General features: G+C 38.1%; 1 protein-coding gene across 1 annotated transcript in view; it reads right to left on the reverse strand.

Annotated features, from left to right (window-relative positions):
* LOC128483992 (uncharacterized) overlaps positions 1 to 15,162 on the reverse strand; it is an 80,284-nt gene that overhangs the window by 25,767 nt on the left and 39,355 nt on the right. The window contains 23 exon segments of the mRNA XM_053460313.1: positions 141 to 331; positions 793 to 959; positions 1,046 to 1,150; positions 1,760 to 1,912; positions 2,219 to 2,389; positions 2,490 to 2,564; positions 2,734 to 2,883; positions 3,347 to 3,447; positions 3,923 to 4,021; positions 4,111 to 4,225; positions 5,632 to 5,782; positions 6,062 to 6,268; positions 6,596 to 6,660; positions 7,107 to 7,193; positions 8,342 to 8,449; positions 8,809 to 8,895; positions 9,903 to 10,126; positions 10,546 to 10,738; positions 10,876 to 11,024; positions 11,131 to 11,296; positions 11,572 to 11,823; positions 13,550 to 13,687; positions 14,915 to 15,013. Coding sequence (XP_053316288.1) covers positions 141 to 331; positions 793 to 959; positions 1,046 to 1,150; positions 1,760 to 1,912; positions 2,219 to 2,389; positions 2,490 to 2,564; positions 2,734 to 2,883; positions 3,347 to 3,447; positions 3,923 to 4,021; positions 4,111 to 4,225; positions 5,632 to 5,782; positions 6,062 to 6,268; positions 6,596 to 6,660; positions 7,107 to 7,193; positions 8,342 to 8,449; positions 8,809 to 8,895; positions 9,903 to 10,126; positions 10,546 to 10,738; positions 10,876 to 11,024; positions 11,131 to 11,296; positions 11,572 to 11,823; positions 13,550 to 13,687; positions 14,915 to 15,013 — 3,253 coding nt within the window.

The following is a 15,162-nucleotide window of genomic DNA, read 5'->3' on the forward strand; positions in this document are numbered from 1 at the left end:
CATTGTGCAACGGTACTGGCTAATGTCTCCACTGTTATTTTCCATTCTATGGTCTTTTCACGGAACACCAAGCATGATTTTCATAGTCAAGCCCTTATTATCACAAAACTGAATGCAAAAGGCTTTAAAAAGGTCTTAACGTACAGTTAACAAAATGGCAGCCGGCTTTCCTTCTACTGCCGACATCTGGATGGCTAATTTTAAACTGTTGATGAATTGACTTTGTCCAGATGTGTCCAAAGCATGGAGAGGTATGTTGGCAACATAGAGCGCAAGCTTCATTAGGGTTGGTAGCCGAGAGCCTACTGATCCCACCAAGAGAACGTTACCCCTGCAATGAAACAAAATATAAGTATTATAATACAGTCACTGTAGGATCAGTATTGTTTAAAAGAGGGCTATAAAACTAAAATACTATTACCATCTTTACATTTATTTCATTGGTAGTGGTCAACTTATTGAAAATGTCGGTGTGACCATTGGTAGTCATTTGGCCATCTACGTAAGCAGCTTGTAAACAGCTACCGGTTTCAAGTGGCATTAAATATATATATATATATATATATAAAGTTGACATCACTTATAAAGAAGGGAGCTGTGAAGTACATGAGTAGGGAGACGCACAAAGTACAAAGAAGTGCCAAGAAGTACAACATAAAGAAGCAGCTGAACTACAGAACAAGTAGCCGGGGAAGAAGAGAGGTGGAAGCTAAGAAGCAGGGGGGATAGCGAGGTGTGACATAGAAGAAATAGAGCACACGTCTTCCAGGGCTCTCTCTATCAGCTACTTACCCATGCTCACAGGATAATACTCTGTGAATACGAATTATTTGCATCACAACATTCGCTGATAGCTCAATGTGGATCTTTTGGTTTCCCAGCTCCTCATTATAATGTTGCACTATGGTCTGCAGGTAGGTTCTCACGTCATCTAGCTTACTAACTGACTGCAGCTGGACCTAGAGGACAAATCCTAATATCAATACAATTCTATAAAGGGCAATATACAAAAACTGATACAGACACTCGTGGTACCCAATATTACCTTGACGCCTTTGTTCTCTTGGCTGGCTTGATGAGAAAACTTCATTTCCAAAGGAAATGTTATAAACATCTTTTGGAGAGAAGATGCGGAGATATCTGAAAAATACTGAGAAGAATGTGTATGTTTAATTGATGGGTTAAAGCCCCTATAAGGACAGCAAAGCCATTCTACAAAGTGTTACTTATATTAAAAGACAATACTGGTGTCACTTAAAATAATAATGACAATAATAATAATAATAATATATCGCAGTGAACCAACACGATGAACCTGTGGAACACTATTTTCCATTTCCATTTTGGGTCTCACTAGATGAATTAAGCTTCAAAGAAGCTGCATCTGCAGTGATGCCAATTATGATACTATGTAAGTCAGGCTCATTATCACAGACTCATGTTAGACGTGGAGCTTATTGATGGAGTCTAATCTTTCTTTTGAGAACACCAAAAAATCCAGACTCCACAACATTTTGGGAAAATAAAAATCAACCACAGTCAATTAAATTACTAACCCTAATACATCTACTTTGTTTCCATTCAGTTATAGTTATCTGTATTTGACAGATATACGGCGATGTATCTTCTCAAATATTTGAACAATATATTTCCTCGAATGCAAGGTAACTATCTACGATAGATCCATTCTTATGAAATAGGCTACTCTGGCTATTTAGAGACTGAAGTACATGGGAGTTTTACTTAAATGCATATATACCTCTCTTAGTGTGCTTTCCTTTACAGAATTAAACCAGTTCAGGTCAATGCGGCGACACAGTTTGTCCTTAATAACACAATTCATTTCATGTAGCCAATATGATACAACGGTAGTGCGGTCCTCCCGATCTTCATTGGACATCTTACGGAGTGACTGCAAGGTAAGTACAGAAAGTCAAGCGTGTGTTATCCGTGGGGTAACTACACGGGACGCAGCTGTCCCGGTCAAGGTCAGAAGGGCCCTATTCTAAACTATTTTGAACCGGCACGAGGAGACAGGAACATGTCACGTAACCCTGCGGTGAAATACATCTATATTATGTAGTGGGCTTTTCATGGGCAATATGTAGGTATTTAGAACAGTAATAACAAACAGACATGTCTCTAGCTGTTGAGAAACAACTCCTATTTTATCACCCTACAATAAAAAGACACAATGTGATTATTGACATAAAAGTACCTGAAAGATTTTGCTGATTTCTCTTAGTGAAAACACATAGTGTTGTCGCCCTGGAGTTGGAGATTGAACCAATGCTTTTTTAATAGATTCCAAAATGTGACACGAAGCTCTGACCAGAGACAGATGCAACTCTTCTTGTAATTGAAGTCCCTCTTTCTCACCCATGTTCGCCTGGAAGAAAATGTGTCACAAAATGGACATTGTGTACGGTGCATTTTACTAATATGATATGGTGTATTCCCCTTGTCTATTAGTCTTAGTTCACACTTACCTCCAGTATGGAGAAAATTACTTGCTGGAGTCGGGAGCCTTCTAATTGTGGAAGTGGGAATATGGAGAAATGGCGCTGGAGAGATAATTTGACAGAGATCAACTATTATGGGCATAATCACATTTACTAACCACTAAAACAAACATTATGGGGGGACTGTTTAGAACTCAGTCTAGTGGCCGTATTTATAAATCCAAAACTGGAGCAACGTTAGCACTTTAGTATTTTTTCCCATTAAACTCACCAATAGCCTTTGCAAGAATGTTCTGTCTGTGCTGTTGGTATGTAACGGAAAAGCCATTGCTGCCTTTACTACAAGTGATTCCAGCGATCGCCACTCGAAAGGTTTATTCATTGTCAGGAGAACTTTATCATCCAGAAGCATTCTTAACAGCTGTAGCAGGAAATATTAAACCATACCCAGCAACCCGTCAACACTTCATGTGATGAATAACGTAAATGTTAAGATCAAGACTTCTAGAAATATTTCTGTTCATAGTAGTAATGGTTAAACATAGCCGGTGCATTAAACAAGCACTGAAAGTATTAATATGTATTCACATTCATTGAATTTTAGCACAAAATAAACGTTCATGTGTTAAGAGGTAGTATAACATCTGTGCTCCACACTTGATTTAGACACCTTTGTCTTCAAATCAACATGATTTATTGAAAATACATTTAATTTTGCAGTTATTTTTTTCTTTACAAAAATCTTTTGTATTCATCTATTATAGGAAGATCAGATAACACGTAACGGGCCATGTACACGTCCACACTAATCATCTTCCAAAAGCGGATGCTCGGTTGAAACATTGAGTAGTTTATATTTGTTACATTTTAAGCAGCTGCTTTACCTCATTACAACGCTGCACCCCATTCTCATCCTGGGTAGGAAGGTTGAGATCATCAATGAACAAGTTGAGTGTTTTTCCATCTTTTGCACCATAGATGAAACCTAAAAAAAGTTTTTTTAATTAAGTAAACATTGTTTATGATCACATCCACAGAGCCAATGTATCATGGATAGTGACATATTCTGGCAGGTGCCTGGGGGTGGGATTTTGGGATGCTTCACGAGGGATTGAATACCCTACTGGTATCTAAGGGCTGGTTAGGAAGATCAAAGATGGAAGAACAGGAGGGTGTGGGCACCGGGATATGATGTCAGCTGAGGTCTTCCTCAGCTTGGTAAGTCTGGAGCGGGGGAGCTGGGGCTGATGGCCTGGATCACCAAAAGGAAACTTATGTATAACAAGCAATTCTGGGGAAAACAAAACTGGTAAATGTGGAACAAATGTGGAATATACCATTTTCTACCACAAATACTTGCAATAGGTGATCCCTAATGGATCATAAAACACGCATCTTGGTATAGCAAGTTAGTGGCATTATAAACACAAGCAGTCTCCACTTGGAAAATGATTTATTACCTTGTCTGTGAACTATATTTTGCTCTAACAATTCCTGAAGTTCTCTGGCTTTTGAAGACCCAGAAAACACCATTCTTTTCTGTATTGTGCGTACTCTGTCTACAAATGCAGAAAAAAGGACAGTGATCCAAGTGCCATTTCATGGAATCAGGAAAACGATAGTGCTTTCAGTGAGATACATCACAAACCTTGTGTTAAGATGAAGTCGTTCATTAGAGCTGTCTTTCCACACCCTTGAGGCCCTGTCAGTAAGATATGCTGCGATCCCATGTTAGCGTATTCTAGGAAAGTGCGAACTATCATCTAACAAATGAACAAAGGAAATCAAAACACTTAATCGTTTTCACGCAGTGCATTCCAAGTATATATGTTGTAACCCATGATCCAATCTACAGCAATACATAGGACAACACAATAATGTATGGTAAATTGGTTTAATTTGTAGGTAGTAAATACTGGAATATGCATACCAATGATATGCAACTTCTACACAAATGTCATGCATAACATCCTTTTTATTATCTTTAGAAATTGCTGTACAGTTTCCTTAATGACTGTGATCAATGTATATTATATGTATACTGTATATACCGTATTTGCTCGATTATAAGACGACCCTGATTATAAGACGACCCCCCAAAATCTAAATATTAATTTAGGAAAAAAACAAAAAGCCTGAATATAAGACTACCCTATAGGAAAAAAGTTTTACTAGTAAATATTAATTAATGTAAACAATATTTTCATATTTAATACAAGCTATGATTGAGAAAAATATATTTTTTTTTATTTCCTTTTATTTGCCAACCTGCCCCCCAGTTATGCACATCTGCCTCCAGGGTTGCCACTCTGCCCCAGAAATGCCTTATACCCCCTATTTGCCACTCTGCCCCATGCTGTGCCTTTTAACCCTCTATATGCCACTCTGCCTCCAGAAATGTCTTATACCCTCGTATATGCCACTCTGCCCCATGATATGCCTTTTAATCCCCTATATGCCAGAGTGGCAAATAGGGGGTATAAGGCATTTCTGGGGGTGTATATATATATATATATATAAACTGCTAACAGCAATCACACTCCTATCAAGCCAAGGCAGCCAGTACATGCTGGAACCTGAGGATGATAGGAGTGTGAGTACAGCCTCCCTATGCCATGCTACCACCACCCTTACACATCCATACTAACACACACTCATTCACAAACCTTTAAATACTCATTCATTCCATTAATCACACACACACACTCACGCTCAAACCCCCCACCCCCTTACCTGAACTGCAGATCTCTCACTCGAAGACTTCTGCAGGGGCCCGGCTGTGCGAGCAACTTCTCTGGCCCCGCCCCCAGAGGAAGGAGGGGGGAGGCAAAGTTATGTGACACTCTTCTAGCTTCCTTTTCTCCTGCTGCTCGCGACCAAAGCCCGGTAAGTAGCATGGCCCCAGCGGACATTTTGAGGTCTTATTAGAAGACGACCTCGATTATAAGACGAGGGGTATTTTTCAGAGCATTTGCTCTGAAAAAAACCTCGTCTTATAATCGAGCAAATACGGTATATATATATATATATATATATATATATATATATATATATATATATACACGCCATCTTGGAAACTGGCAACATATTTACTTCCTGTCCTTTAATGTGTGGCTGCATGGCCTTAAAGTGCTGAGGACATTGTTTCTATTAAACAGGGCAAACTCACTGTATCTTGTGTCTCAACAAACACCTCTCCCATAAGGTCTGTGCTCCCAATGTATGTCATTTCTGGTAAACGTGACTGCCAAGTGTCCCACTCTCCAGATTCATCCAGGTAATAGTCGAAGACTGAAATCTCCTGGTCGTCATCTGGTAAACTACAATTCAAAGAATGTTATCAGTGGTTATGAGAAATGTAGAAACGATGACTTCGAGATGCATTTATTTGGATAGTTTTTTTATAGATAATTTTTTGTACAAATCCTTTTATTATAGCTGTGAAATATTGCTTGCCTTGAGATCAGACTTTTACATATCTTTCCAAAAATGTGAACTGTGTTACCTTTTGTATGATTGGGGTGTAACATAATCATAATTTGACAGGATTTTCAAAATTGAGTTTTAACCAACAAAAACACATTATGTGTATTACTTACACAGAGGTATAGACTTTCAGTAGATCACTGAACTTCTTCCTTTCTGAGTTTTCAATGAGGGCTCCTACTGACCAGATGAGGCAGAAGATGAAAAGTCTCTCGATATGAAGTTGTCCACCAATGCTCTGAGCTTTGTCATTCAACATGACGGTCAACAGGTTTGTGCAAGTGTGAAACAGACCAACTTCTGTTACTGGAACCAGTGGCCTAAATGATAGACACAATTATCTAGTGTACGTAAATGATGAAAGTGTCATCATGATCCACATGCGACTGCACAGTTCATACCCTATCTGATAAATCTACTGGCTTGGAACTATTACATTTAACGGGGTTCTGTCCCTAATCAAGAATCTGTACTGTCCACTACATTACAAAGTTGGAAACATGTAACCTAGAAGAACACACTGAAAAATTATACACACAGTCCCCATCATGGGACACAGTCTACATTAACATGTAATTCAGACAACAGATTTTACAAGGTCATTAGACTGGCACCATAGAGGGAACAAAAGAGGTTAAGGACATTACTTGGTCTCACGAAGAATAAGATTGAAGATGGGATCCAGAGTTTTGTAGAAGGCTTTTGAAAGAACCTAAAATGTACAAATTCAGTTAGGTCAATACATATTTAGCAACCAGTGTAAATGGTTGGTTGCATCAACATAAAGGGGCTTTGTTTTATTATCCTACCAAAGTATTCAGCTAGGGTTCAACTGGATGCCAGGCCATTTAAGAGTTGCCCATTCTAGGTTGAGGTAGTCCTGCCTTTCTATGTAATTTAACAGTAAACGCTAAATATTTTAATTCCTGCAACTATAACCCCTCCAGTGACAGAGAAATATAAACATTTTTTATCACTGCTCATTCTCGCTTTTGTGTTAACTGTAGCTCTCTAATGGGCAGATTAAATGGTTCTTATCTCCTGTCAAATTCTATGTTTCTATAAGACACAAATGTAGTTTTTTGTTCTCAAAGAAAGGTGCTGTGTGAAAACCAGAATATGTGCCCCCACAAAGTACACAAAAACTGTTAGACTTACAGCCTTTTCTTGTTGGTTCCTTCCCTCCAGCCACACCTTGGACAGAGGTCCCCAGCCAAGAGCATCACTTTCTATGTACAGTATTCCCTGTTACACAGACAGCATATTAGCGCCAGACCTTTTTCACATGTACTTAAATATCAGTCTTCTTCTAGGTTGTATGGTTGGTGAGGAAATTAAGTGTTAAATGACACAATTCCTGGTTCATTTTCTACCTCTCTGATCATACCTTCAGTGTCACTGTCTACAGTAACACCCCCCCACTTCTCAGTCAGGGTACCCCAGGGCTCAGTTCTAGGACCCCTTCTGTTCTCTCTTTACACTTCCTCACTTGGCAAACTAATCTCATCCTTTAGCTTTCAATACCACCTATATGATGATGACCCCCAGATCTATCTATCCTCTCCTGATCTCTCTCCTTCTGTCTTCGTAGATCATGTCACTAACTGCCTTGCATCTGTCTCTACCTGGATGTCTGCACGTTTCCTAAAACTCAATCTCTCCAAAACCAAACTTCTCATCTTCCCTCCCTCCAATGCTAAGATTCCCCCATCAGCTTCCCTTAATGTTAATGGCGCAATCATCTCCCTGTCTCCTCCAGCATGCTGTCTTGGTGTCACCCTTGACTCTGACCTCTCGTTCACCCCCATATTCAGTCTGTCTCTAAAAACCACCGTCTCGATCTTATAACATTGCACGCATTCCTAACACAGCATGCCACTAAGGCTCTTGTCTATGCCCTCATTTCCCCCCTCAATTATTGTAACTCTTCCTCTCTCATCGCTTTACTAACGTCTCTCCCCTCTGTCAGTCTCTTCACTGGCTGCCTGTGCGCTTCAGGACTTATTTCAAAATCTTGACTCTTACTTTCAAAGCCCTTCACAGCTGTTCCCCTCCCTACATCTCCTCACTCATCTCTAAATACACTTCTATCCGGTCTCTCCGCTCATCCAATGATCTCCTTCTCTCATATTCCTTTAGCTCGCCTTTCCTAGTCCCTCTTCTGCAATACTTACACTAGTGTGGCTGCTCCATCCCTAATAACAACACTTTTACCTTTTACCTATTGTGTAACACACCCTAACTCACTTGTTGTTTGTGTAAGTAAAATTTTTATGTTATACACCACTTGTCTACCCATTGTACAGGATATATATATATATATCCTTTATAGCTGTAGGGTGTGCAGACCCAAAATATAATTGGTAATATAACATGACGATTTTTTTCCTTACAGCTTTTGTAAGGGTGGCAGGTGATGCCAGGTGTAAATCAGTTGTTTCGAAGACCAGTTTCATATTTTCCAGGACTTTCAGACAATCCCCGTTGCTTAGTTGCAGAACCTTGAAAAAAATAATAATAACCAATATGAATATTCTGTACATTTCAACATTTCTATGGTATTTAGCAATTATCTGCTACTCCTATACATACACATATTGAAGTTTATTATGAGTTCACTGTGCGATATTTTTGTTCAAAGGTCTAGGTCTAACGTATATATATTCTTCTTTAGAGTTATGACTTTTAATTGAAACAACGCAATTTTGCCAATTTTGACAGTTTTACTATACATATACCATTTTTATGTGTTGTTTCACTTGTTTTTTTGTTATTTTATACTGCTGCAGTATCAATAATGTTTCATGTCCTAGACGAGTTTGGACATATTACCAAATGTGTATTTAAAATATGACCTTACTTTTTCTGGTCCCAGAACATTGTTGAAATTGTCAGCCCAACTGGAACAAAGGTGCCCATCAAACCAGATCCATGTTTTGCTTTGATTCTAACACAAAAGGAAAACACAATGTCATAAAGGTAATCAAAACCAGTCCATGAATGTTATGTTATTTTGTCTTTATGTTATATATATATATATATATATATATAAAACATAAAGACAAAACTTATATATATATCTATATAGATATATATATATTCCACTCTCAAATGGTCATCTTTCACCTACTTGGCTGAATTAAACTCTTTTATAACGGTGCAGTATGAGGAACATCATTCCTAGTACTGCTGAAATAATTATTTCATAAAGTAAAAGTTTGCCTCATGTTACCATGTGAGAAAAAAAGAGGCAATTCAAGTTTGGTACCATAGAAACTAATGAAGCTTCTTAATCATTTCTGTGTTGTTTGTCTGTGATTACGTTGTTATCTAAGTGGAACAGCACCATTAATTGAAAATATTCAGTTCGTTTTCTTGCTAAAGTACAAGTTATAGAAGCATTGTAATAGTCTTGTTTGCCTGGTCATGCTAAAGCTTCTCTGTTCCTTCCCACCTGGTCATAGCGATATACTTTATCAGTATTTGCACCATTAATTACTAGGCTGCAGCCTTATAACTGAGCAAACATCCTTTTATGTGTAATCTCTGTGTGAGGGAACTGCCAATTAATGCAAACAGAGCTGTTTATCAAAATTACACTAATGGTCCTAAACCCCAAATGGTTTATTAAGCATTCTAAATAAATAATCATACAACAATGCAGTGCTAGTCAACACAAATCCAAATGTGGGCTTTATCCGTTAAATAAATGTTCTAGAAAACAAAGTTCTGTTTTTTTGAAGATATGGCACAAGGGCTTTGTGTATGCGTTATAGCGAGTGTGTGAGTGGATGTGCGCTAATGAAAATGTTATGGGAAAGGAGAGCCAACAGGCCGGGCGGCAACTCAGCTGTACCTGCCCCCCAGTCCAAAAGGAACAGCTCTTGATGGCTTTCTCATTGATCTCCTAAACCGCTCTTAATATCTTCACATGCCCCTCTTTAAAATCATTACCCGCATGGCCTTCTTCCAAATATATGTGATAATCCCATCCTGCCAAACAAGCGACTGATTCTGAACACCAAACATCAACGTGTCACTGTCCACGCTCAGAGGGTTGATTTTGACAAGTTTATGCGCAGGCTCCTCCGTAGAGACTTGGAGATGATTAAGAGCTTGCACCAGTGCCCTGATGCATGAACTTTTTCCCGAAGCTGGGGGTCCTGCTACAATGATACCTAAGTGCAAACAAAAATCGTTGAACATTCACGCACACAAGTACATACTATTAAAATGTATGTTGCTAACCCATTTGATTGTCATTTTCAGTTTATATTACAATTTTATTCAACAAAATAAATCAAAAGACCCATTTACACCTCCAAATACAATGCAATCACTGTTAATTTTTGTGTCCCCCTATTAATTATTTGATTATGACCTCTTGTGGTATTCCCATCATTGCTGATATATACTAGAATGATTCATTTAACAGCTTCACCATACTAACAAGTTTTGGTTGTGTGATTTAATAATTTGGGGCAAAACCGCTTGTCCCTTGGGACAAAAAACTCAATAAGAAAAGGCAAAAAGTAATATAAAGTTTGAAGGTCACATTTTCAGATATTCCATAATGATGAAAGGAACATATGCTTACCAGGGTTGACAAGTGATAGGTTGAAAAGCTGTTTCACTTTGCTCAGCCATGGAGAATGAGGAAATAATTTGTTTTCCTCTGCTTTCAACACGATAGCTCTTTCCAGCTCTTTTTGCGACATCTGTCGGGCGCCAGATGTGTCATACATTCCCATAAACACATCCTCAACAATGTGCTTGAACACCAAATTACTCTGTGAAGATACATTCAGACTTTTGTCACTGGGTGTGGTACTGCTATAATTCTGATAAGCTATGAAAAATACAGGCACAGGATGGTTACAATTAGATTATTACCGCTACATTTGCTATGCCCCTCTCTGGTACTCACATGGCCAGTCATTCGGGGGCCTACTATATCTTGCAATGCGTCAGCGATTAGCACATTGCTTTCCTTTGCCGCCATAAGAGCTGGGTTTGATGATGTGGACTTCTTGTTTCTCCCAGAGCTATTGCTATTTTTTAAGCTGGGTGATGGACCTAAATAGAAATAGCAATATTTGACAGATGTCACATTTTACACAATATTTTTTTTCTTTCCAATCTAGGTAGAAAGCTATAAATATAGACAGTAGACTTGACTGACTTGATGCATATGCTCCAGTTTGTTGATAAGATGTGACGCTACTAGAACGAGACATTCTTCCTCCTTCGAGATCCCAGCGACTCTGCTGACCATTTATGCACTTATCTGCCTCCCGTCTCTGACAAGCTCTGGATATGACTTCAGTCATGGATTGAAAGCCAAAATGCTCATATTTTTCAGGACTTAGAAGAAAAAAAACAGACAAATCTGTCAATAAAGGACTCATGGTAGTTCATTACAAACAAACTTTCACTAATTCCCAAATGTATGTTAAGATGCCATCCATCAGTACTGAAGGGGTACCCTCTGAAACCTTCAGGATTTGGGAAGATTTAATATCAAAATAGATTCTCTGCAGCTTCACTTTCCACTGATATTCCATCAAAGACACTGATAGAAGCAGATAAACCACTGACAATACCAAAAAATAGTAATGCAAACATATAGGCAATTGTGTGCGAACTATACTTACAGCTGTTCCCTGAGGAGCTCTGATACAAGCTGAAGTCTGGTAGCAAGGACGTTGGGCTTCTTGAAACCAAGACTGGTCAGTCTGGCCTTGAGGAGGACAGTATGGTCTGGTACAACCAAAGAGATGGCTCTGAAGACAGCCCGAACATCGTTTGGTAGATTATGACACCCAGACCTTTGAGACACAGTGAGGAACAGGCTGCAGTTTGGATCTGCCACAATCTAAAAAACAAAAACAGGTATGTGTTGTTAGGTCTCCTCTGTTATTTTTGCTATTTCTCCTTATCATACTGTCTGCGGTAAAAAAAATAGAATGGCTCAGTTTCAATCGCCCAGTCAGACATTCTAACTAGTGAAAATCTATAGAAGAACAAACTTCAGTAGCATTGCAATAAAGTATTATCTTAGTGTGGAAAAAAAGTTTAGTTAGCATCAGCCAAAATGACATTAAGCCATCTCATATTTTGGATAGTTTAAATAATACGGTTTGTACAGATTTAAATGATCCATGCACGCAATAATTTTACAGGACATGATCCTCAATACAGAGCGAAACATAATGAATATTTTTTCCCCATCTCATACCAACCTTTGAAACACTCATACAGGTTTGACAAGTGAATGTATCCTACAACACCATAGCTACTGTTCACTAGATGGCACTATAGTCTTTATATAACGACACATGTGAAATGATTGGCTCCAAGGTGATGACTGCGTTACTTTCAGCAGATCGGCATTGCGTAATAGTTTTTTCCTAAATATTTTAAATGTCATTTTAATTAGAAGTGAGACCTGGCCAAATTAATTTATGCACTGTTTATATACATGAGAGATCAAGGGGGGAGTGCTTATCTATGTCAACCCTCTTGCAAAATATTTGCCTGAAACATTAAGTACTAATCTTTATTGTATAATTATGCTACATCAGGGTTTATTTCCTTGGACACTGGACTGTCGGCATTGCCTACGCTTGGGTTCCATTCAGGATTATTTGTGTTACGTGTGCTCTGATGCAAAAATCTCTTGCTGGGGTTAAGGGAAAGACACTGGTGCACTTATTACTTATTATATAACGAGTAACATAATGAGTAAAGCATCATATAACAATTTGAACTTACAAAAAGCAAGGAGTGCCCTGCTCAAACAAGCCTACAATCCAAATGATACAGACAGATTTCCCCAAATAAGCAACTGGGTTCATAGTAAAAAGTTGGTTGTCTTTCATCCGTGAACACACCTGAGAACTTGACAGGGTAGGGTAGGGTACCCTCTCTTCTGGCTTTGGTCAGGAAGCAGGGGTAATATTAGTGAGTGAGGGGCAGGGGAGAAGGAATTAAGTAAATTAAACCTGGATGCGGAGTGGGCATGACCAAATGTCACTCCTCTGCCTGGGCCAGTTCAGACAAGTTCCCAGGTATTTCTCATTTGAGACAACTCTATTCTACACTTTAACTTAACACTGGCATGGGATTCCCTGGAAAGTTCATCACTTAAATTTCGGGCACCAACTGTAAAACGACAGGGGTATTCTCTAGATTGTAAAATCATTTGAGCAGGGCCCTCCTCACCTGTTGTTCTGTAAGTCAAATTGTTATGTTAGATACTGCTTGTTATGTCCTGTCTACTCATTGTCCAGAGCTATGGAATATGATGGTGCTATATAAAACAATAAAAAACAACAAGAAGAACTTTGAATGTTCAGATGGTTCTGGACAACCTGCGTAACAGCAGGGCTAAATATATTCATCTATTTAATTTAAAAAACAGGTCTGCTGTGGAGCAGTGCTGGATTCCTGCACAAAGCCAGGCCAGGCAAGAATACTAAATACAATAGACAAGTGTGTCTGTGTATTGTAAAGGTGAAGCTACTACACTACAGCATCAACAGATCAATTCTGTTTTAAATATGGGATTATATTTATATTGTAAATAGAACATATCAAACCTTAAGGCCATCCTGTAAACTGATTGTAGAGAGTTTTGATTTCATGGAATCATAAATAGCATTTGCGCCATGCATGAAAATGGAAATTGCATTCTTAGGCAGTAGATGAAAATCGTCAAAGCAGCTCCAGCATCCATCCTACACAACAAATATGGAAATAGATAATACATTTAAAAAAAAGTTAAATTGCTATGTAAATTAGTATATAATAACAATATTTGCTGTATAATATTCATATATATGCACCATGTTGGTCCTGTGGGAAGTAAACAGAATCAAAGAGGGACTACATTTTTGGTTTTGAGGTTTATTTTAAAATGAAAAATGATTAAATTGCATATACTAGATATGGCCACTTTAATTTTAAAGGAGGTCCGGGATGCCCATTTTCATTCTCTTTACAAGTATTTATGTTACAACTTAAATAGATTATTAACTATATCAAGCCGTCAGTGTCAAACCTCAGCGCAGCGCCACTCCCTTGCTGCAGCCATCACTCTAAATTAGGAAGACCGTCTGATTACAATTAAAATATGCAGAATCACATAAAAAAGTGAATCAACTTAAAACTGGATTTTGTGTAAACGTTTAAATATAAAACTCTATTACACCGTAAACCCTTTAGATTGTGTTTTAATGCAATAATGAACATTATTGTTTTGTTTTAATAAGCTTTGTGATGGTTTCCTAGAGAGGCACTTTGTGCAGCCAGACAGTAGGTACAATGAAGTTTTGGAGGACACTTATTCTAGCACCAAATCAGTGAAATTCCTAGAAGAGTGAACTGAGGCAGCACTTTGGATGAGACCTGCATCTATTGTTATCTGTTTCATTGCCTTGATGCCTAAAGGGACATTCATTGGATTCCCAGTAAACCAACACATTTGCACGGCTCTAATTTTATGAGAATAAACATTGCTGTCATTAGACTGGTTCAAAATCATTCACTTTATTATTCCTGCTGAGATCAAAGGGGTGCTTCTCTGTCATCGTAGCATAATTAAATGTATTAAAACTGCCTAAAGCTTGTGTTTTTTGCTTTGTGTGTTGTATAACATTCTAATCTCATGGAAGCTTAGATCAGTGTCTCGGAGTGCCATGGTCAACATTATCTATTGTTTTCTTTTTTCTTCCCGTCACTACAAAGGCTGCCTGAAGCAATCATCAGCAATCAGTAAATAAACAATAGAGTAGAGATAGCTCAATGGTGAGAAATATTCATGCAGAACTTGAGAGAAAGAAATTTGATCTATATATATATATATATATATATATATATATATATATATATATATATATATGTTTTTTATTATCTTATTTGGGAAAAGTGACACAACAGCGTTAGACCATCTTCTAGATACTCACAAGAGCGGTTCCATTCAGCACCCTTCTAATAGCACATACATCTGATGTTTGGGAACACGTGAACAGAAAAAGGAATTTTCCCAACAAATAAGACAAGCCCTGCAGTTACATAAAAGAAAAATAATGTGTCATCAAGGAGAGACTCTAGAACATTCACAAAACAGTTTAATTATACCACAGAAAGGACAAACTCTGATAAATCAGCTGTTGTTAGACTGCAGCTCTGATTCTAAAGGGATCTGAAGTAC

This window comes from Spea bombifrons, chromosome 3, assembly GCF_027358695.1.
Source record: "Spea bombifrons isolate aSpeBom1 chromosome 3, aSpeBom1.2.pri, whole genome shotgun sequence".
Classification (NCBI taxonomy): domain Eukaryota; kingdom Metazoa; phylum Chordata; class Amphibia; order Anura; family Pelobatidae; genus Spea; species Spea bombifrons.